This window comes from Phaethon lepturus, unplaced genomic scaffold (assembly GCF_000687285.1).
Source record: "Phaethon lepturus isolate BGI_N335 unplaced genomic scaffold, ASM68728v1 scaffold90, whole genome shotgun sequence".
Lineage (NCBI taxonomy): Eukaryota > Metazoa > Chordata > Aves > Phaethontiformes > Phaethontidae > Phaethon > Phaethon lepturus.
Genome location: NW_010511165.1, coordinates 13,924 through 38,313, shown reverse-complemented (window position 1 = coordinate 38,313; position 24,390 = coordinate 13,924). Strand labels below are relative to the sequence as shown.

The 24,390-nt window shown below is 43.5% G+C and overlaps 1 protein-coding gene across 1 annotated transcript in view; it reads right to left on the bottom strand.

Moving 5' to 3' along the window:
- EPHA4 (EPH receptor A4) overlaps positions 1–24,390 on the bottom strand; it is a gene marked incomplete at its 5' end in the record, with an annotated part of 62,053 nt that overhangs the window by 27,649 nt on the left and 10,014 nt on the right. The window contains one exon of the mRNA XM_010283015.1: positions 18,755–19,093. Coding sequence (XP_010281317.1) covers positions 18,755–19,093 — 339 coding nt within the window. The remainder of the gene's footprint in view (positions 1–18,754; positions 19,094–24,390) is intronic.

Here is a 24,390-nt window from a genome sequence, read left to right as displayed (position 1 = left end):
TGTGCTCCATCAAGTTATGACTGCGGCATGACTGAGAACCTGCTTAACAACCTCTCAGTTCCTCAGCAGAGGACCAGACTTTTTTTTCTTCCCCTTTGCAGTAAGAATGCTGCTCAGCTGATAAATTAGAAATCAGATTTGTTACCCTAAAACACACATGCGCACGACATTACTGATACACCAACCAGAGCGAAATCTGCTTAGTTAATCGGTGCCTCGTGCAGGGCAGACAGGCAATTCTTTTTACTGACAACCTGTCACTTAGGCTGGTCTGACCTCAAGAATTGTAGAGAGAAAGTTCACTTTCTTTCCTTTATCCTCTTTTTAACCTCCTTGGTTTCCCATTTCATTTCTGCAGGCATTTATATTGGAATTTAGCGAGTCCTTCAATATTGGGCTGGTAAGTGCTGTATGAAAACACGTTTCTTCTCTGTTGTAAAATGCCTATTTGCAGCAGCAGAATATATATTTACTACCCTTTCTTGTGAAAGATGCTTAGCTTTCTATAGTTGAACAAGTGCTTTCTTATGTCTCTCAAAAACGGACAGTTGATCTCAGGCACTACACCATACCAGAATAAATAACCTGCTCCTGGCCTCCAGGACACGAAGAGGACTTGTACATCAATTCCTTTGTTACTCCTTTCGATTACAATTGTAAGAATGGCCCTATTTTTTCCTTCCTGTCCTTTATACGCAAATTCACCTTACTTAACTTCTAATCTCTTCTTTTGTCCTGTATTCTGCAGATGAGCAATTTGTTTCTGAGTTGTTTTGTGTTGACTGTATATCCCGCCTCTCCATATGCTATACAGAAATCCTAAGAGTGCTCCAGTCCAACTACAGGATGAAGCACCAAAACTGCAAGAGGCTGCCCAGGAGCCCTTTGGCGTCTCTGCAGCACGGACCTATAACCATCCACGCAACAGGACGGTGACCTGCAACTCTGTGGACCTTGAGGAACTGGGCTCAGTAACCACAGTGAGTACTACAGTTATCCCACTGCATGAATAAAATCCTCCATTACCAATTCTCTCTTCTTTCTGCAAATAGCCCTACAAATCAGGTTTATTTGTTTCCTTGTTTTCCAGGATCCACCAGCTGACCTAAGCAGTTGAAAGGCTGGACCTCCGGAAGCACAACAGGTCTGGGTCTCCTTGGACATAATATATTACTAAAAGGGTGTTAAAAGTTTGGTCAGTAGAGTCCAGGACAAAGAGGACATCACCACTGCCAGCTCATCATGGCAATGTGGGCAGCAGTCACAGCCTTCTGGGTGAGCTTCTGCAGAATATTGACATTCTTTGCTCTTCTCCATTTTGCCCTTAAGTTGCCTCATAGAGGTGATCTGAAGATAAACATGTAACAGGTTGTAAAATGATGCTTTGATCATGAGCAGAATAAAAGACAGAATCTTCTCCTACATGTGCTTGGGCTAACTGTTCATTATATACACACAGTCCTACACAAAACATAGTGAGGACAGCTTGACCAAAAAGAATACTGTACACAATTAAGACGTTTGCAGTAAGATCACGTAATACTTTCGGAAGAGAGTGGGAGATCACTTTTTCTTTCACCTTTGCACTTCCCTCCTCCCTACTCCTTGATATTTAGAAAGGAATACTAAGCAAAAACTTGTTTCTCCATCACCATCACTTACAACAGCAAGTTTTCCTGCCACACATGCACAGAGTGTACATACCAAGCGCCAATTCTACCAGAGCAGCCCATTTCACAGGGAAGAATGACGAGGTATTTTGGTGTCTAAAACGGAGTCCCCTTGAACAAAAGCACCAAGTGTAACTTTCCCTAGTTCAAAGCTCAGCGGTTCCTCTCCCCGAAAAACCCCACTCCCTACTGATGTGAATGCTGCAATTTTCTTTTATCTACTTCCTCAATAACCTACAATTAAACACCTACTAGTAGTTTTATTACTGCAGTTCGGAGCTTGCGGCCTACAGAGAGCGAGCAAGCACAGATGTACCACAAAAACTTCACCCAAACGCCATAAAGCCATATCCCAAGGCTAATAAGTGCTGAACTGTAACAGTTTTGAGGCACTTTAAAGGATGGCAGAAGCAGAGTGTCAGTTTTTCATTACTGGTTCAAATTAGGGGGGGAGTAGAGGGAAAAAAAGGGAAATAAATAGATGCAATAAAGTCTCTGGCATGTAGGCATCCGTGAGTGAAAACAGCCCTTTATAAAACTACAACACATGAGTACTCGGATATCAAAGATACACAATGCCCAGTGTTTTAGTGAAGATGCCTTCTTAACCACAGCAGGGTTTACTTTCCACTCCCCATGATTTGAATTTAAATGGATCATGTTTACTCAAGGGGTCTTTCACTGATTGAAAAATATACCCACACTTTGTACATTATCTCAGCTAAATTCAAATAACATATTTAAATTTAATTACTTGGAGCTTAGGGGTTTTCATGCTTTTCTTTTTTCCCTCAATTGCACACAACAACACTTATTTGTTCTTATCAATGGCTATGCGCTTTGTCAAGCATCAAAATTAAATGCTTGAAAGCACTAATGATGTTACTGTGATTAAGGGTTTTTACCTTCCAGGGTAGATACTAAAAGCCTGCTTCATTATAAATTACTTAAAACAAAGAAAATTTGTGAGAATCTAACGCTGAAGAAAAGTGCTCTTAGAAATCAAAACAAGAGAATAAAAGATCTTGTCTTAAATGGGAATAAACACGTTTAAGGGAACCTGGCACATTTCAGGTTTTCTCTTTGAATATTTACCTTGTACTATTGTGGGGTTTTACATGGGATTTTGTGTATTATATTATCAAATAATCTCACAGAAAGACAAGGATATACAACACAGAGGATCAAATATGTTTTTAATGATTTCTGAAGGCAACATTCTCCAGGCCAGACTCTGGTAATCTTATTTATGTAAGAGAGCAACTTCCTCTACTAGCTGTCGCACTGATTTCAAGTCAAGCGACGGGAGGAGTATCCAGCCCTGTTCGGTCACATGTACCAGAACAAATGAAAAAGAAAGCAGTTCTGCTCTTTCCTAAAACGTTGGTGTTCAGTTCTGCTTCCCGTCGGTTCCTTGGGCTTTTTACCTGCTCCTCTCTCTTGTCCAGGCAGAAATGCTCCCGTGTCCGAGTAACGCCACCCCTGTGCTCCGCATACTCCTGGCAAATGGCATTTTAGCATGGCCAAATTTCAAAACATATGCATAGCATATGTATAAGCCATGTGTGTACATAAGGACAAGCGCATGAAAGGCTTTTGCAGAAGCGAACCTATGTGCACACGCAGATGAGACGTCTGCGCACATCTGAAGAACCGAGCTAGAGTTTGGCATTCCCATTCTTCACTGCCAGCATGACAGCTCTGCCTTTCTTCCAGGGACCAGCAAGGGTCTGTGGGCTGGATGTGCACTTTAAAAACTAACCACATGCATACTTTTTTTTTTCATTATTCCCTCCGTATAAGTGGAGCAAACATTTGTACTAGTGACAACTGGGCCAGGTTAGGACTTGGACAAGGATCTAGAGGCCTGGTTGCTCAACCGAGCCACTGGAAGCCTCCCAAGACATTCCCAAGTCCTCTGTCTTCCCACCGTCTGCCTCTCCCTCTCCCAGGAATGACGACTGGCAAGGAACACCTCCCAGCTTGGAAACGGAGACACGCCAAGATTCAGGCCAGCATTTCCAAGCTTTAGCATTTAAAGCAAAGATTTTAAATCTACGCCACTGGAGTAGAGCGCCCAAGGTCATCCACCCACACTTGAAAATCCTGGCCGACGTAAGACGAAGCGGAGTGACAACTGAGCTTGGCCGCCTTCTCTCAATCCCTTCAGTCAGCCATAATACTTCTGATCTGAACTCTCCCTCCTTGTTACTAGAAATTACACTGCTCAGGAAAAGCACCAGCTCAGCCACAGGATAGCCTCATAGGACACCTTCATCCCCAAATGACAGGCACAAGTGGTCTTCCCTTCCTTTGCAGGCTCCACAACCCAGTCACTGCCAAAGCGCTCTGAGAAAAACAAGTGACAAGCTCTCGAACCGAGGGACTAGCTCACTTCAGTTATGTTTGTAATGATGTGCTCATAAAGAAAGGGGCTAGAAAATGAGATTTTAAACACTGTTAACACAGGATTATTATGTTTTAAACATTTCCTCTGTTTCAAAGTTTTCATTTCTTGCCTCTCCCAAAAGAACCTGTGCTGCAAATCTTGCCAAACCACAAAAGCTGGCTCTGACTTGCATCAAATCAAAAGCTTGAAGGAAAACCCAGGCTGTTAGCAGCAACAAATAGTAGTAGTTGAGGATTATTAGAGTGCTGTATTTTTACCACCCTACTCCAGCTTCAGTTCTTGGAGACATGCAGTAGCTGCTGAGCATCCACAAAGAGCCTGTGTATTTTCTGGGTTGCACGTCCAGTTGTGTGTCAGTTTTAGCACAGACTAGTTCAGCATACCAGAACTGCTCTAATTTAGATCAAACCCATTATAGTGGCTGAGGTCTAACCACAGTTCCCTGTGGTTTACATCAAAAACGGCAATGAGACAGGGGTGACAAAGAAGATTTTGCACACCCAGGAGATGGCTCGTTCTGGCTATTAATTTCTGAGGAACAGCCCTTGACAGCAATATGTTATTTTCAGGTACTGGCCTTACAATTCTGAAGGCCAAATAATGACGTCAGCTAATGCAATGCAGGTCTGGAGTAACTCCAAAGATCTGAATCTGCAACTTGCAATCCCAAAGATTGCCTTAAACCAAAAGACTACAGAATCTAGCAAGAGATCTGTATTACAACTCAAGCATGGGGTCTGTTTAGTCTGAGAACTGCTTGTTTTCTTTCTGCTAGCTTGCTAAGAAATCCTGTTGGCATGTTCTGACAAGGATAACTTAATAGTTGCCAACAGAAACATGGCAGAATACTGTGTATTTCCTGTATGTATGAATGCCAGTTTAATACAAACAGGAAAACAAGTCTTTCGTTGGAAGGCAATTTATAAAAATCTGTCTGAACATTACAACCACTTTAAAAAACCAGCACCGAAATATTTCTAAACGCTTAAACTAAAATGATTAACACAAGAAGGGTGAACGTACTTAGCGCCGTGAATTGCTCTAAGAAACTCTGGAGCTATAAGCAATTTGTTAAGATGGGGAATTAGTCAGCAGCTGTCTGACCTGAGCAGGTTTGGAGCCGCTGGTCACAAAGCAGGTCACGTTGCAGTTACTCTTCCCTCTAGTTGAGGTTAGAATCTGGCCCAATATAAACAACAATAAATTTTGTAGCCTAAAGAAGCTGACACTGATGCTCAACTGCACTATGTTGGATTGAGAGAAGCAGAGAAAATGGGCCACGCAGTCCGGATGAAGAAAGATTGCCGTAACTCTGAGTCCTCCTTTAGGGCCTGGACCAGTCACACTTGGAGGCAGGATCCCACGACCCGAACTTGGGTTGAACGCTTCTGGGAAGCACTGCTGTAATCATCCTCTTACTTCCCAGATGCTGGTCCAGCACAGACCACCAGAAACCACTGATGCTGGGACACAATGTATAGCACCCCAGGGTACAGTGGCTCTGGGGGAGCCAGAATGAGAAATTAGAGACCATAACCCCTAGTTATTAAAACAGATAATAATGTTGGAAATGGGGCATTCCCCAACCGCTCAAAATAAGTAGCCTGGAGCAATCTGACCCACTTACCACCATACCCTCAGGGCAACTCTACCTCATCCACACACCGCACTGCTCCTCCCAGGAAGCCCAAGGCAGTCACCAGAGCCAAGTGTCCCCAGAAATAGCCTGTCCTTCACCTTTGTATTGCTGCGCAGGAGGAGGATCTGCTGAGCTGCCTTTTCAAAACATCCTCCTTCACTCCTCCTCCAGCCCCTTCCACAAGGAAATTAAAGCTATCCTCAAAGACACATCAGATGCCCCCAAATGAGACCCCGTCCCATCCTCTAAACCCTTCCTCCAGTCAAGCAACCATCCAGCTACTCCTCCTCCCATTTTCCCACCCTTCTGCCCACAGTCAGAGGAGTTAAGACATGTCTGTGTACAGTTCATGCGTCAACAGACGAGGCGGGTAGGGCCTTCATAGGTACAGGACCAATGAAATAACTTGCTGTATCTGCGCCCTGCAAACCACTTCTCACGTGCAGCTTTTGAACCACTTACAGCAGTGTATCAACAATCCATAAAACAATACCGAAAATACTGACCCTGCTCTATTAAATATCCCAAAGGGACAACCCTTTGTCTCGCGTTGCAAAGGACAGCTCTCACCAGGTGCCTCATGTCTATATCTACTAACAGAAAACTTCATTTCTGCTCCTTGGTCCTTTCGCATACTTACCACCAAGTCATCTGAGCACGTGGTTACCCCAGCAGTTACGGCGTAAAGCTTAACCCACGATGGGACAATGTGTGAACTGGTACCCAAGGCACCACATCTCCTAATGCTGTTCTCCTTGGTTCTCACACAGTTACTTTTTATTTACTTCAGACATGGAAGTCTAGATGATATATATATATATGTGTGTGTGCGCGCGCGCAAAATAACTTCCTTTGTCACTTACTTTCAGCATTAAAAATACTAGATTTTGTAAAAAGAGCTGCTTAAAAGCCTTTTTGAAAGCCAGACAAATAAAAGCCTCTGTCCTATATGCCACTTAGATGTTCTGGAAATACTGAAGTATCTTCTAAACAAAATAAATAAATAAATGTTATGACTCATTTTGCTAAAGCAGCTTTCACTATTTTAATAAATAGGTTTGGCCAGATTGTCTCATCCTGGCTTCTGAAGGGCTATGGTAATAGCAGAGAGTTAGACTCCGCCATTTGGGTTTCTCAAATCAATCACCCAACGTCAGGAATGGCCAGAATCTTGGAGGAAGGAAAGATAATAAAATTATAAATATTTTACTTCAACCGTGATACACAGGTCCAGCAGCAACTGCAGGCTGGGTCTCAAACATGCCCTCCTGACCCTGTGGCACCCAAAAGAATCAAAACCCAGGACTCATCTGACAATAAAAATCACATTTCCCATCTTAACACCTGAGACTAACAAATTGTTTCAAAGTCACCAAAGTTAAGGAACTTCACTTTTATTTACTTTAAGCTCCATCACACAGAAGAGCCTGGTGCAGAAGATTTGCATTTACGTATTTACATTTCAGCTGAACAACCTATAAATTTTAATTATGGTTGATATTCAGAGCGTTCAGCTGGAACCCCGATAAAGTACCTTCTGTACAAAGGTTAGATGGATTCAACATGATATAATCTCTGCCTCTGGGCTGTTAAGAAGCTCTCGAGACCGAATCAAGGTTTAGGTTTTCTGTGCTCACGTTAGTAGCAGTTTGTGAAGGACACTGGTCTGACAGCACTTGGAGATCCTCAGTTCTTCCAGGGTGCTGCAAGTCACCGCCATATACCCCATCAAAGCTCCCCTTCTTCAGGAGAAAAAGATACTCTGTGCTTTTGGAAAAGTACCACAGAGAATCAGACTGCAGCACACCTAATGTGCACGCTCGGAGCTCTTCTACCAGGTCCTCTCACTGGAACTGAATTAAGTCCCCTTTCCTTCATCCACAAGGGAAAGATTTCTTCAGGAAATTAAAAATCATTAACAGACCCAATGAGAGAGAAAACTACATTCTGCACACAACGTTGCTGCAAAAAGCAAAGCTACCTGAAGTTTGCTGTTCAGCTAAAAGAAAAAAAAAAAAAAGGTGATGAGGGACAAACTGGGGAAGAGTCTTAAGTTTCCTGAAACATAAACCTTAGAATTCAAATCTACGTGATGTCAGTAACTGATTACATCATAGATGGCACATAATTAAACTTATAAAAGGGGTTTATTATTTTGGTTTTATGCCGGATACTGAAAACTAGTGCATTATTCATTTAAAAATTGTGTCAATTAGAAAAACCCCAAATGGAATAAGCAATTAAATATTAAAGGTGGCTGCCTCAGTGGAAAACAGTCAGAAAGATAATTGGTAAAGTTTCCTGTGCGATGCAAGTGCCATTACGAAGTCTGAACAATTTCCATCCTGAAAAAATAAAAATTAAAACAAAAAAAAAAATCATCAACCTCCTGAGGTTATGAGGATTTGGAGTTGTACTAAGAAATCAGCCATGTTTATTTCCTGGAGGAGTACGGAGCTACAGTCTGGGCAAACAAAAGCCCGGGAAAACAATAAACCCAAATTAGCACAGCAATCGCAGAGATGGGTCTGCATTCCCAGCCTGGACCTCCACTTTCAGTCCCAGATTCGCAGCAGACAGAAGGACACTGAGAGCCCACCCTGACCCCATCAGATCTCTGCGGCAGGTCTCTCCTGCCCTCCGAGGCCAGGGCCCCAAAGGGTCCCCGCAGGGTGGAACTGAGAAGTGCCCAGGATGGGGACTGCAAGGAAAAACATAACCTTCATTCAAAAATCATTTCTTCTTCCAACAGCACGCAAAGCACTTTTTAGTGCTATGGCTCTCCTCCATCTAAGGTTCATGGCTTTGTTTTCAGCTCAGTTTTGTTATCAGCAGGTCCAAACTTTTTATTATCTTCTCATTTGATCCAGATGAAGCTGGTAACCTCCATTTAAGGATGTCAGACTGAAAATAAGCTAGGAAGCTCCTAGCTGCAGAGCCCTCTAACCTGTGATGTTCGCAGCTTTTTGGTGTTAACAAATATCAATAAAAATAGTCTCTAATTAAAGAAAAATGCCACATCTGCAAGCGGTGCTAAAGAAGTCTCCCTTTGAGCCCAGTCCACTCTCTTCAAACCAGTTCTTCCCAGTACTTGCATAATTGCAGTTTTAACCTTCAGCATAGGCAGCAGCGAAAGCAAACGGCTGGAACGCTCTTGGAAAGGCACCGCTGGGTCTGCGCATCACGTCTGAAGTACGACGCAGAGCCCACAGATCTCTGCAGCTCCTACAGAAGCCCCCTTGGCCACCCTGCCCCAGAGCGCCTGGGGAGCTTGAAAAACACAGGATTTAACACTCAGCCACTCACGTATTCCAGTCGCTTTCTGTCTTATTTATGTGCATGCACAATGTCCTGATAAACTAGAAGGGAGGCTGCAGCCATTCCATCTGCATTCCCTTTTATGCTAAGGAAGATAAATTGAGGCCGATTCAGAGGACAGATTTAAAGAACGCAGTATGTTATCGAGACAAGCGCAATCTTCCCAGGAAGCCGTTGTAGTGGGTTGTCTTGAGATCATGCCTTTATTTGTTTGCCAGAATAAATGGATGCCACACAAAACTCAATTCATATATGACATCTCTCCCAGCCCACTGTACCTTCTTATTTTCCTGTGCCAAAACTGCCTTATTCTACTATTTATTGATGGAACCAATTAATGGCACGTAGAAAATTAAAAATAATAAAAACCTAATTAAAAACTTCAGTGCTTTCCTTTTAGTCTTCAGTAATCTACGGAACTGAAAGACATTTATATCCAAAGCACATTACAGTTTAAGGGTTTTTCTGTCTGTAATAATCCATGGATACTTTCAATGGATTTTAATACAGACAAAACCAAAGAGATTTTATGGAATAGTAGAAGTATTTAATAAAAAAATCAGAATCAGTCTATCGTCTTTTTAAGACTAGGTGATAGAACTCGATAGCAGGAATAAAAATCCTAATAAATTCTGCAGGAACAGTTCAGAAGGCTGAAACAAAAGCCTTTTTTAAATTCACAGTAGGAGTTTTAAATTAACAGTAGGAGTTTTCCATAAGAGATGTTTTGAAATCCAAATGACCAGAGGAATAAAATACAAATGCTTGAGCTTCCTACACCTCTCTAGACTGTATTTAAAAAAACACACAATCCAAAACCATGATCAACTTTTGTTATTATCAGTTTACAAACCACTGTAAACCACTGTTCAGAGACCCCGAATCCATTCTCGGAGCGCGCTACTAAGAGTTCTGGGACGCCGGTTCTCGAATTTAGTAATGAAGGCAGATTACCTTAATCTAAGGAGACGCCATGAAATCCTTCAAGTGAGATGCAGATAGAGGCTATGCATTCGCCTGCTTTGTTTGGGAGGGGAAGCCCACTGGAGCCCTGCCATAATAATAAAGCGCTCCCTGCACACCAGTTCACACGTGGGGATAAATCTGAAGTGACATTTCTCAATGAAAGGAGCAGTATTCACTCGCGTGCTCAGCATTTTGATGTCCACCAAAATCTGGCAAACCTGATTACAGAGATCCAGCAGGCATGCCACAGCTCTATTTAGTCCTCATGGTTCAACGCAATGCTACGCGAAAAAGAAATAAAAATAACAGGCTGCCTTGGGACGGCATTCTGGGAGTATGATTTCATGCATATGGATGGACTCGACACACATTTTGAAGCTCCTTGTACAAGGACAGAATATCTGAACCAAAGGGGGCTGCTTTACCTGCCCTTTCGGGGTCAGCTCAGCATCCTGCCCTCCAAACTCTGAGCCAGTGCAGAAACTTTGGGCTTCAGGGACTAGCCATGTTTATTTGTGCTACTCTGCATGGCATTTTAATTAGTAACTGTGCGGATTTAAAACCTTTGAATGGACACACAGGGGCAGTTGTGCAGCCTAGCTTTTGTGTTTCCACTCTCTCAAAAAAAGCCTGTTTGAGGACATCAGCAGGGGGTTAATGGAAGCTTTGATAAAGTTCTCCGAAGCCTTTTATTGTTGCTCAACTACAGACTGGACTCTGCTGTTTCTCTGGCTGCTTTCCAATTAATTTAGTCAGCTGAAAAAAAAAAAATCTAGAAAATTCAGAAGCCCATCTTAAACATTTGGTAGCCACAAACATTCTTGGGCAAAATCTCCTTCCACATGAAAGTATTTCCTTGCCAATTGTTTAAGGGAAGCGCTCAGACTGGACGGCAAGCTTCACAAATGTGAAATGTCAGCGCGCTGCCAGCAAAAGAAAACGCGCAGTTAAATAGTCCAGAGCAAACAAAAGCTGCAGAACCGTATCTTCATCTCTGTCAGTTTGGTAACTATTCATCTGTACCAACATCACTGAGACCAGAATTTGATTTGATGCCTCCTAAAAGTAAATTTATATAATTTAAATATGGTCAACACTACCCAGTCCTGAAATTAAATGCCTTTTTTCCCAGGAGGATATGTAACTAACCTCCTTTTTCCATAGCAAACCATGAGATCTTTTTAAAATGTGACCAAACTTCTATTTAAATGCTGCAATTACTTCTTGGCTCTATCTGACATACAACTTGTCTAAGCTGTTCGCTGAACCCTGAAGCTGGTTATTTACCAAGGATCTTTAGAAAGCACTTTTTTTTTTCCTCCCTTCCGACCAAGACTTGTATCCCCCACCTTGAATACAAATTCATGGAAATGGGTGGTGCAGGCGGCTTTGCCAGCAAGCAGGCAGTTGTTATTTTAATTATTATTTCTTTGTGGAAAGCTGTAGTTACCTTAAAATAATAATAATTTAATCCCTCCCAACAATAGTCTTCCCGGTTTTGTTTTTAAGACAGGAGCACGTATGCTTATAAGTACGCATTTATTACAGACCATCAGTTAAAACCTGAGCAAGAACACAGAGTTGTTAACAAGAAACTCCCACTTGCATCTGCCAGCTTGGAGGCTCCTTACTCAGACACACTATCTTACACACGTAATTAAATGTGCAGTAGAAGAAATCTGAAGCGGTCAACACACGACATCTCTGAGGCTCTGAGAAATCTCACACGCAACACCAAAATCTGCCTATTCAGAAGTATTCCTAACTGCTGCTTTCCATGCAATTCCCAAACTTCTTGCGTTTATCTTCTTTCTGCATCTCCCGCTGCGTTTATATTTGAAAGGCCTGTGGTTTCCCAAAACACGTTACTTGGTTTGCTTCAGAAGTCCTCGAGGTAACTGCCTTCCATGTAGATCTTCAGACAGCAAAAGCCAAAACACAGCTCCCTCGGAGAAACAAGGGGAGGGAAGAGCGAGGTAGGTCCCTGTCCTGCACCGACTGGCAGGTCACCGCACCGGTTACAGCAGGCGGAACCCCGCAACAGCTGACAACTTGTCCCAACGCTTCTGCTGGGACGTGTGTCTACGGGGAGGGATTGCTGCTTATGTCTAGCAGAAAATGTGAAGCCTTAGAAACCACACTGGTTTAGATTCAGAACGAGAAAGTTGCATACAATTAGCCCGGAATCCGGCAAAATGCTGCAACAAATCACTCGGGGTGTCACGCTCACCGATCACCCCTTTCTGAAGTCCCTGCTCACTAGTTTTGAATCTCTTTCCTTATTGAATTCACGCTTGACACAGCTCCATTTGAGGAACAAGGAGGCTGCCGATCCATCATCCTTAGTACAAACACCTTTAAAGCAAAATAAAAACACCCCCTTGCAACTCCCCTTTTTCATTACCCTGACATTTTACAGAGAAAAGAATGCAGCAGCTAGGAGTATCACACACACATCCCATGCTCCGGACATCTGGCATCTATCCAGATGTTTGCCAAGAGATTATTTTAAATCAGGCTTGTGGGGAACTGGGTGGCCAGGGTGCTGTGACTGTTTAAACACACCCTGCTACGTGCACGAGTTTCCTCCTGGGTTTGTGTGCCTGTGAAACGACTCCTGGAACAGGCTATTTGTATCCCTTGGCTGCAGGGAACAAGTAACTGGAAAGGGTGGGACCACGCTGGTAGCAAGTGTTTTGAGAAAAAATAAAAATAAAAAATTGAATTGACTCCTGGGTGTCTGGGAAGGCTACAGCCAGGTACTGCTGTGCCCAGCATCTGGAGTGCCACTCGCTCCTCTGTTGGGGCAGAGGCACGAACTCGCCCGCCTTCACAGCTTCCAGCCGTCCAACTTGCTGCAAATCTCAGCACTTCCCAACTGGTCCAAAACACTCGCCTAGTGACAGCCTGTCCCAGCACCTTAACCCTGCCCCTCCACAACGCCCGAAGCCTCACCAGCTCTGCCCCGTCCCCGCACCACCCAAGGGAGCCAGGCGGGGAGCCGGACTGGAAAACCCAGCCGCGAAAGGGGAGCTGACCTGCACGAGCCTCCCCATGCCCTCAGGAGGCACTAGGGAAGGGTGATGTCAGAACAGAAAATGACTGGCTTTGCCCACTTACGCTATTTTAGAGGGTCTGTGAAACTGTGACATGACTGTGTGATGGAACTTGTCTTCAAGTTCACGGAGCTTTTTTTTTTCCTGGCTCTTTGGAGATGACATCTTGCTTGGGGTTACACAGCCCTTCAAAATTACGTTTCAACACAGCAATAAACAGCTCGTCACCAGGATTGCATTAAAAAAAGGAAAAATTTTACAAAAGCTGAGCATAAAACTGTAGCAGTCTGAACAACTACAGTCCTTGCTATTTTTGAAAGCAAAATTAACTTCTTTTACCACCTCCCTATCGATAAGATTCTCAATATGTACATAAATATCACCACAGACAAAATCAAAAAATGTTATGTTCACTCTCACCGAACAGAAGTTATTTACTGTTATTTATACTGAAACCAGGACTATACTCAAAGAACATGATAGAGTTTAGAGAATCATATGGATCGATCGATCTTCAGGGTATCTGTTAATTTTATTTTCTGGTAGTAGTTTAAGGGTATTCATGCAGTCACCTAAAGAAAGCTCTGTGACTGAAATCTACTTAACAATGTCTTTTGATGTCTCACTACAGAGCAATTCTTTATAGATAAGTTATAAATAGCACATGAAAGAGAAAATACTGAAAACCTTGGGTATCCTGGCCCTGGCATGTGTTGCTTTTGATGTGCCTGAGCAACTATTACTTTGTCGATATGAAGAGTGCACACTGACCAAGGGCAATGTATGTCCATGAATTTTTACTGACTGCAAATTTAGCTCTGCACAGGCTAAACCACGCTTGGCAGAATGCAAGACCTTATACGCATTTTCTGTGCTGTTCTGTACAACACATGAGGAATGCTAATCAGTATTTGAAAGGAAACGTGGGCTTTCAAAGAAGACCCACCGAAGTGCAAAATAGGAATATGTAATTCCCCTACAAAAAGTCCAGCAGAACTTGTGAGTCATCTGGAAGCAAATAACTTTCACTTCTTCCCCCCCCGCCACCTAAACTAAAAACACTCTAACTTAAAACACAATCATCCTCAAAGGATCAGGATCTGTCAGGTTTTTTTTATCCTTTTTGTAATGGAATTAAGAACATAACAAACAAACCTAAAGGCTAAATAAAACTGAGTAACAGTTGACATTTTCCTTCCCTGCCCCGAATGTCGGTATTTTGGGTTCATGACAGTTTGGCCACCACAACTGCAGCCTGTCGCAGAAGAATCCTCAATTCACACGGGTCTTCTCGGCGGTGCTGGAGTCCTGATGGCACCGTGACCCATTTTCGTTGCTGCCTGGAAATGGATACCGAACAACCGCAGGCTCTGAGTGACGGTGAGGGACCGGGGGAGCATGCGGAAGGCGGGGGGAAGGACTGCAGCACAGCCAGCCACACCACGCTGCTGTCGAGACGAAGCGGCTTTCAGACAGGCGAACAGACAGCTAGACAGGCAAGGTGTGCGGGATCGCTGAGAGAAAGCAGCCGGGGAGAGGAATGAGAACAGAAAGAGGGAAAAATGGGGCAGAGAGACTGAGATATTCATAAGAAGGATCAGTTCTTGATCCTGAGCACAGGCAGCTTGAAAACATCCAGTCCGATGCAATGGGAGAAAGAGTAAATTTATTTATTTATACTGTATTTTCATCCTAATTAGCACATCCTGCCTCCATCCAGCTGTGCTGGTCCACGTAAGGAAACACCGAGCCCAAGGTAACCTAACAAGGTAACGAATCACCAGGCAGTCTGTTCATTCAGAAATACCAACCGTTTTAACTCCAACAAGCAAAGGAGCGAGGACACACATCCCTCACAAAAGGCAAACAAAAAGAAGGGCGGAAAGCAAGCAGCAGAATTAGTTTGGATTTTAAATCTCATTTAGAGCTTGTGAAGGCTCTCCCCGCCGCTGCCCTGCCTTACGAACGCCTTTAGCATCCCTGCCAAAGCGTGCCCTTGCGGCGCTGCCCCCTCGGACGGGCACACAGACGAGCTTACCGGTGAAGCTGGCTGGCCGGGTGGAGACTAAACAGCTCGGCTGTAATCTTTAACAAAAATATAAACTGTTCAGCGCCCTTCAAAAAAACCAAAAGCTTCGTGCTTGCTGTGAACAAGGTCTCTTTATTGAGAGATTTACTTTTAATTTTGAACAGCTTCACAGCATTACCCTGAGCAGAAAAAAAAAAAAAAGCACCCAGATTTTTTTGAGCTATTCAGTCAACTGCCTGGTAGAGTTTCTCACTGAAATTAGCTTCTCCCAGCAGCATCGCAAAAGAATTGCTGGTTTGCATCTCTTCCACAAGTCATTTCATGTTTTTAAAAGATGGACAAAGTGCTGATTTCATTTAATCAAAACCAGAAAGCCACAAAAGTCACCACTGCTGGTGGAGACCCTTAATACCAGCAGCACTTCCCAGTACTCATTGTGATAAGGGTGCTGGCTGCAAGTTTCAACAGCTCAGTGTTCCATCCTTTGTTTTTTAAATTTCTTTTTAATCTTATATGGGAAAAGAGTGGTGGGTCCCATCTCAAAAAACTAAAAAAATTTACTATACAGAACATGTAAGAAGAGCGAGCTGAATTCACCACTCAAAATTCTTAAAATGTCACAACACTGAAGTATTTCACTAGGAGATAGAAATTTTACTTGGTTCAAAGTCTGAAATGTGGCTTCTCTCTTTTGAAAAAAGAAGCTATAAAAACTAGGACCTTTTCAAAGGAAGCAGAAAAAATACTTTTTCAAATGCTTTTCGATCCTACTTTGAATGGCAAAAGCTTATTTTCATTTAAACATTTTTCTACAGTATTGGAAACGGAAAAGAGTTTCTAAACAAAGAAGGAAAGTAAACTACCTCATTTCATTATCTCCAGGAGTAAAATGGCAAAAGCAAACAAAAAGCCACCTGTGCCTTTCAACTGCATCTTTTATGTCATTGCAACACCTTTCTTCAATTTTGTGCTGATTTCTCATTGCTTTCCATCTGTCTCCAAACGCATGCCTTCTAGAGGGGCTGGCACCAATGTAAGCAAACATACAAATATTTGGATTTCTGATTCTGACATCAAAAACTGCGTTCTAAAATTTCTGTATATTTTCATCAGAATGTACAGCTGCATATTTGGAAGGTCAATTTGAGACTGCTGTTGAGAGGGAGGATTTCCTGGTCCCTTGCATACTTATCAACCCTACTGAACTTAACTCAAAGAAGCACCTCTTGCAAACAATTCCAGCAAAATGCCCAGAATGTGACCCAAAAGCATTGCCTCATATCTAAAGAACTGAAGAACCACATTAGCAACTTTTTTTTTTCCCTATCAAACGTTGGAAAGCACAAGCATAGATAGCAAACCCAAGTCGTTTACAGATTTTCAGTGTTGGCAGTTTCATTTTTATTAGCAAAGCAGTGAGAGAGTGTTATTAAAGGAGGAGTTTGGCTCTAATCTCAATTTAGAAATTGCTGCAAAGAAAGCAAGGTAGCTTTACATTATTGTAAGAAAGGTGCAAGATCAAAACCAAGCCTGTGGCAGTGCTCTATCATGACATGATTCCTTTATAATGAAATAAAGTGAAATAAAATGAGTGGCACAAGAATTTTAATGCACCCCAGACACAACTTACAATGCTTCAACAGATCAGAACTTCTAAAACCCAAAGGTCCAACTTTACAAACCTTTACTGGAGCAAGCATTTTCACTGAAATCAATGGGATTATTTGCACATGTAAGGACTATTTATGTCAGTTGAGATCTGTAGGTTTAGGCCACACATTTCTATTTAGATCTTCTGTGCAGCAGAATACACAAAGTTGTATGACAACGGGAGAACTCCGGCACCTTGGAGTTAATTTTCATTTGCACCAGTACAGTTTTCTCCAGTCCTCTGAAGCGTTTGATAGACTGGGCATGTTTCATAATTGGGTATGTTGGGAAAAATACAAATTTCCTGATGTGAAGAACTGCTACTCATGGATAATAAACAAAATCAATTCTTATTTGCATATTCAATCAGATTTCGGTTTGCATATTAAAGCATAAGATGGTAGAATTTTCACACGGTAGATGGATCCCACTCACTTATTCATGCATATATGCATCCACTAATCCTTACACATGCCAAAATCAGTCAGAAATACTCTCTTTGCTAGGCATTCACAGCACAAAACCACTGTCCCTGCTGCTGTTTTCAATCTTCTCTTTTCATATAGCGTATGACAGCATTCTCCTGCAGCTTTCTGCCAAGACTGTGTAACAGCCCCTGTTCTCTATTAGTCTTCTTCTCACTAGGTAAAGCAGTAGTTTGAATTTTTGAATCATAATTTAAAAGGGATACTGTCAACTGTATGTTTAAAGAACAAAAAACACTGGACCACATTTGCAAAGGTGCTTCAGTGTGGACTTAACAATTTTGCTTGTAACTGCCACTGCAAAACTGAGTGTATCTCTCACTCTTAATATCAAAGTGTTCTGGACTACAGCTAAAATTTGTAGATTTAGACTATGCATACCTATTTTTCACATGCATCTACTAGGAACCATAATTCAAAATATTTATATAGTCCAGTGCTATCAAAATATACAACATTAATATTGTCCCATACACCGTAAGTCTAACGATAAATTATAACCCTGTAAGCTACGCTCTAAGGTGCTGAATGCCTGCAACATCTGTGGGACCTGAAGGCAATCAGAGCTGTGAGCGATTAGATAACAGGTTTGACAGTCTTGTAGCCAGTCTGACAGTCTAGGTATCTAATTTGCATATAGAAGAGTGTCATATTCAAAGGTATATGATTTTGTGCATTAAATTAAACATGCAACTGGAACCCTGTGCTTAAAACCCTAGCTAGCTGCAAAAGAAATGCTTTCATGTAATTAAAGAAAAAAAATCATACGAATGCTCATCAAAATTAAACCACAATCTGCTGCAGCAGCCTTTACTAGGTCAAGCACAGGGAACTGAAAAAAGTAGAACTGCCTAGGGTATCCGAAATAATCAGGTATAAACAGAAATAGTATTTCACTCTCCTGGATGAATGAAATGCAAAAATCAGCCAGCAGGAAGATGAAAGCTCATACAGGATTTCTAAAGTAATGCCAGCTCTGATCAATTGAAACGTCGTTAGCAGCAGGTTAAGGAGGTATTTATTTAACAATGGAACAGAATCTAACTGACTTTGCAGGGAGAGGAGAGGGAGCAGGCTAAGGAGCACCAGCTCATCCCTCTTTTTGAATCTTACACATCCAGTCTTTTTGGAGAGAGAGCAGAAGCACAATCCTGTGCTCTCCGAGTGCGTATTTTGCCCTCTGTAAACACCAAGGGCATATTCGTGTCCATGTGCAGGGCTCCCCTGGCTCCGTCCCCTCGCGTTGCCCAGGCCAGCTGGGCTGCTCTGCTTCTGCAGAATGCCTCCCCGTGTCCTCACAGCGTGCTGCAGCAGAGCTCTGCTCCCAGCTACAGCAGTAAAATCCTCCTGTTTTTCTAGCTCTAAGGAATTTAAACTATCCACATAAATAACCAGAAAATAAGGGTTTGACCCAGTTCTGCATCTTAGGGGTCCCTGCATTCATTTGCTAATGCTAAATGTAATGGAAATCACAGCTTTCCTAAAAAACAGGCAGAAAAGAGAGGAAGAGAATTTGTGTTTAGGTTCCTACCAGCTTGGTTAGTTGTCACAGTGACTGACACAGCTTGGTCCTGGCTGGGATTTTGCTTGGACACTCCATTCACCGCCCAGACTTCAAAGGTGTAGTTAGTGTGTGCCAGGAGGTCAGTAATGGAGACTTTGGTGGTTTTCAAGCCGTTCTGCTGGGGGCTGAAGTGCACACCGCTGCCACAGGACCGGCAGCGGCTGAGGTCGCCGGCGCCGCACCTCTTGCATACCACATTGTACGAGATATCTTCCCGACCACCTTTGTTCTGCGGGGGGCTCCACTCCAAGTTCACCGATGTCTCATTGACATTGGAAATCAGGTTCTGGGGAGCAGATGGAGGACCTAGAAGGAAAAAGTCCACATGTTTTTAGTATGTGGAAAAACCTTACACAGTATCTTCAGCCTTGGGGTCCTACGTGATACTGAGCGTGTGCAACCCCCAGTTAAGTTAAGGACAGTGGAGACCCACACAGAATTTTACTTCTCTGTGTTCTTAATGAGGGTGAAAAATTAACTTTGGTATCTTCATCTGATGAATTAACAGTATTTTCCAGCTGTAAATGTACCTGTAAGCCCAGTATTGCAATTAAACAAGAGTGGGGTTTCTTCACTTTTGCTATTTACACTTGTTATGAAAAACTTAAAATTTATATATTTTACATGCACTTTTCCATGATCTCCCAAGCAAAGCACCAAACGCACAAACTCCTGCTTCACTTGAGATTTTTACAGTCCCCCGTTACCAACAGGCAGACTCACACTGAAATTGTTGATCTCATGATATTTTTTTCTTAAGAATGCAAGTGCAATATTTTCCGGACAAGTTGATGTCAGATCGTACTTGGTGAACACTGAAGCCCATCAAGCAGGGAGTTGGACATGGCGCTTCAGGATGCAGGAAGGAGATTTGGGTAGAAAGCCAAAGAGTTCCCAGCTGGTTCCAGCAAAGGGACGATGGGATTTGGGGACAGAGCCGATGGCAGGCTGGGGAGGAGAGGGGCAGAGCTGGGTGCAGGGAAGGGGCGGCAGGAGCAGAGCAGAGCCCGCAGGAGGCAGCTCCTCCCAGCACCTTCAGCAACCCGCCGGGACGGTAATGGTCAGTTCTGCCCAACGGGCAAACTGCCTCCAGCAGCGCCCTGCTTCCCTCCATAACCCATGCACCGGCAGAAATCTTCTTTATATGCTTAAAGCCCCACAGGCCCCAAACCAATAAGCACATTGAAACTGCAGAAGAGCTAATCCTGTGACTCTTAATCTAATTTCAATGCAGTTGAGGTGAGACATGCTTTTTGTACCCTTAAATTTAACAAGGATGATTCAGAGCAACCCCATGAAACAGATGAGTATTTTATACATCACCAAAAGCTTCACTGATCATCAAAAGGCAGCCTGTTCTGGGGTAGAGCACAAGGGCACTCTCACTAAGCGCACAATACTTTAGGACAGGTCATAAAGTAAATATTGTATTGAATGGAAATGAAACAGAGTGAGAACAAAGCTTGCAAAATGTAATGATCCAAACTGGAATACAGTAAAAATAGGAGTACTTGGTAATTGCCCACAGTTAGAGCTTTAAATACAAATATTATTAGCAGGAAAATACTGGAAATACTGGAAAACACAGGAAAGATTATGAAAACTTCTTAAATTTTATCAAAATACATTTGATGGTTGGAATTAAAAAAGGTTCAACCAGGTCTCTTGGTAGAAAAGGAAGGAAAAAAGAAAGTTCTGGCAAGTTTCATTCCGGGTTTTCCATTCCTGTATTTGTCAAATGTTACAAAATTGCAAAAATTTAGCCAGCACCAATAGTTTCATTCGGTGTATAAATCAATCAATCAATCAATCTCTCACATGCCAAAGGCACAAAAACAGACATCAGGCTAAGCTGGGAACCCAATACATTATAGTGAAATTCTGCTGAAATTACAAAGTGACTCAAGGGTAGCAGGGAAGAGATTAAGCCATGAAGAGGCGACTATGGCAAAGATTAACTCTGGCTGCCCGGATTCATCAGGTGCATCTAAAAAGAAGCCTGAGACCTGAGCACACTGCGGAGGACAAGGTTTGGAGGGCTGCATCACATGCCCAGGTCTGTGCTTGAAGCCACCAGGATGTAATACACGTTCAACAGGAGGCAAGACTTTTATTTTAGGACAGGCAGGTAGGTTAAGGAAAGAGTCTTAAATTACATAGAGGTCAAATGTATCTACTTATCTTCAGTACCTAAATGAAAGCCTCTGCTGCAAGGTTAGCTGAGCAAGGATTGTTTCTCTGTGCTCACTTCACAAATATGAAATTAATATATTCATTTTGGAAAGAAGGAAATCCTCCCTTCCTGCCAAACCTTTGAAATAGTCTCCGAGTTAATCAGGGCTGACAGGTAGAATTACTGCAAGAAGAGAGCGCCCGGGCCAGCCCCTGTGACGGGGAGCCCTCCCGCCTGCTGCACCACCGCGCTGCCATTCATGACTTTTATTTATACACCAGCAGCATTTAGGACTCCTAAGGACAAAACCCTTCTACTCAAAGATCAGTTACCAAACACAGTAAGAGACGTTTCCTGCTCCAAAAATGCTTAAAAGCTAGCAGAGAAAGAAAAGGGAAAGAAACTGGTTTTAATCTCTGATGGTTGTGTGGAAACTGAGGTACAGAGGGAGGCGGTGAGCAGACAAGGGCACGCAAGATGTACCTTGCACATCTGGACATGGTCACAACTCTCCCAAGCCTCAGCCCTGTGCCTCTGCCCCATAACCAGCTCTCCTTCTCCCAAAAGCTGGGTTTGCCAGCTCCCCTGGGCAGGGAAAAGCAGTCTCTGCTTAGCCTGCAAATACCCGAGCCTCCTTTTCAAAAATACCCTCCGTGTGCAATGAGGTAGAAGAACGTCCTGAAATCATGAACTCAAGCAGCAGCGCAGGAACTGCTGAGCAGGAACTGATCTAAACCCCATCTACCCCAGAACTCCCCAAACTGCCTCACACCAGCGCTCTCTTTTCAGGGCAGGCAGGTGCACAAGGTGACAACGTTTTTCCTCCGCACTGTCAAGGAGGCAGGAGAACAAAACAAAAGCCTCTGGAGGAAACCAGCAGCCTCAGTAGACTACAAGCCCACAAACACGCTCTGCAGCAAAGGCCTGCCCTCGCCGCAGTGGCCACCAGCGCTGGTGGGAGCTGAGGACGTCCGTCCTCCCAGAGGCCGTTGAGTACCTCGCAGTAGCCAGCCCTGGACAGACATCGCTCCTGTGGGAAATGGAAAGAGCTTTACAGCGAGAAAAGACAGAAGTCATTTTCTTACAGAGCTTTCTCCTGCTGCAATCACACAAGCAAGAGCATCAACTCGGAGCACGGCCAAGAAAGCCGAGATAAAGCGGTGCCAGTGCAAACACCTCCCCTCCCTGAGTAACTCCCGGCTCTGCCAGGACTGCCCTCGTTTCAGAGGGATATCTGTGAGGCAAAGCACTCCACGCAAGGAAGGTTCATACTGCCAGTTATGGTCTGAAAGATGTGCCTTTTAGCTCAGATACAGCAGCCAGTTTGGGGTTAAACTCAGACTTACTCTGATGTCCATTAAGATGTTTTCCAAGGCCCTAGGTCCAGTTTCACGTGGGAAAATGTGCCAGAATGAATCAAGCTCCTCAGAAGCAAAAAGTCAGTAATTAGTATGTGGGACAGAGCATTGCAGTGTCTAAACAGCGATGCAATGAAGCGGAAAACCCGGGAAGCAGATGCTTGCAGGTCACAGAGATGAGTGCACCACCTCCAGCATGAAAAGGAAGATGCGGGGGAGTCTCCAAATGGTGGGCTGACATTACAGTGAGGGGAAAAGCAATTTCTTTTCTTTCTGGAGCAGAGTCATCAATGGAGCTGTTGGCACTGGGAGTGGGGAATAGTTTCAGATTGATGGGCCTGGTTTCAGATGTTGAAACACAGGGCGTATCTGCTCCTTCAGCGCTGATCGGGATTCTTTGTTTCTGACAACAGAGCCACTGCCGCCAGATGAAACGAAAACCCTTTGAGGGCCATGGCCGGCTGGAAGTGCCAGCGCCGTTCCAGGATGAACCCAGCTAGCAGGATCCCGCAGGAACAGCATCCTGCCGGCCAGATGACCACCCTCACACAAAACCGCTGTCCTCTGGCTGAAAAATCTAGCTACGGGGCAGATGAGAGGGGAGACAAGGAGCTGCACCTCTGAAACACTAGTGGAAACCTCTGTGATTCTGTCCCAAGTCCCATGATTTACAGCATTTTTCTTAAAACTCCTGCTGATGGAATATGCTATTCCATGAGCCATTCAGCACTTTGGAAGCACTGAGCTAATACCGCCACACTACCCAGAAGAGCTTAAAAATGTGACAGTGCCTACAGAAAAAAATTAAAATCTAGACATTTTTATTTTGTAAAACAACTAATTTTAAAGTTCATTTTATGATGTTAGGAAGCCAGGTGCTCTCGTTTTCCCTGCCCAAGGCAAGAGAACCTGAGGGATGGATCTGCAGAGCCGCTCGCACTTCTCCCATCAGGGACCGCAAAGAGGACACGGTTTGATCACGGAGCCTGAAAGCAGGATCCCTCACCCAGCCCATTTACCAGCACCATGGGCGGACACGGGGGGCTCCTCTGTGGGAACACGGAACGGAAGTTTTTAATTTTATTCCTTCCTGGGGCTCCATAAATCTTGCTTCACAATAAAGCCATCAAAATCAACTGAGCCATGAAGCAAATGGAAAGGCCCTGGGTGGAACAGTTCATTGTGCACGTCAGGGCTGAGGGAAACACTGAAGAGTCCGTTTAGCAACAAATAATCTTTGTCAAGCTAATCTTGCTATCTTCCTCAACCCTCCTATTAGATTTACTTAAATGTATTGGGCAATGCAGATTGTTTGTCTTTCTCTTGCTGCAATAAGCTATAGCCATTATATCTATCTGTTTCTTTCACCCACAGACAGACAGATCTGTCTGTCTTAAGGACAATTTTCTATCCTACGTCAAATTAATATTCAGGAAAACTAGAGCTTGTAAGGGGTTAACAGCATAAGCATTACTTGTACTAAAAGCAGTGATGTATTTTAGCACTCTTACCACAACCTTACGCTGCACTTTAACTTTTCATCCATCAATATTTCCCCCTGTCCCTTCCTACAAAAGGCTCAAGTCCCTCTCCAGTCAGAAGCCTGCCGCATATCACTGGAAGACTGATAAGAGGCCTGATGAAAACCATGACAAGGGCATGTATGAACACCTTACAGGCTGCCTCCCACGTTCCAGATCACAGGACATCTCCGTGAGCTAAGTTACCTGTGTGCCAGCTCTCTGTAGATTAGAGGTCTCTGTGGACATAGCTAAGGAGCCTCTGTGATTCATACCAGGGACCAAGTCCGGTCCAAGCACCGAAGTGACTTGCATACAGCTTCCGTAGTGAAGACCCAGTAATGAACTTGCAATCCTGGACTGAACTAGCACCTGTGGGGTGCAGATGGCAAGGGGCCACAGCTGTGCAAAGCAAGCTGCAGACTAACAGTGGGCATAACAACGTTTCAGTAAACTGTTTATCTGCAAGGAAAATAATATTTTGCATTTAAATCAGCTGCTCTACACACTGAGGGACCATCAGTGGTTGTTGACTCAAAGTTTGCCTGTTGG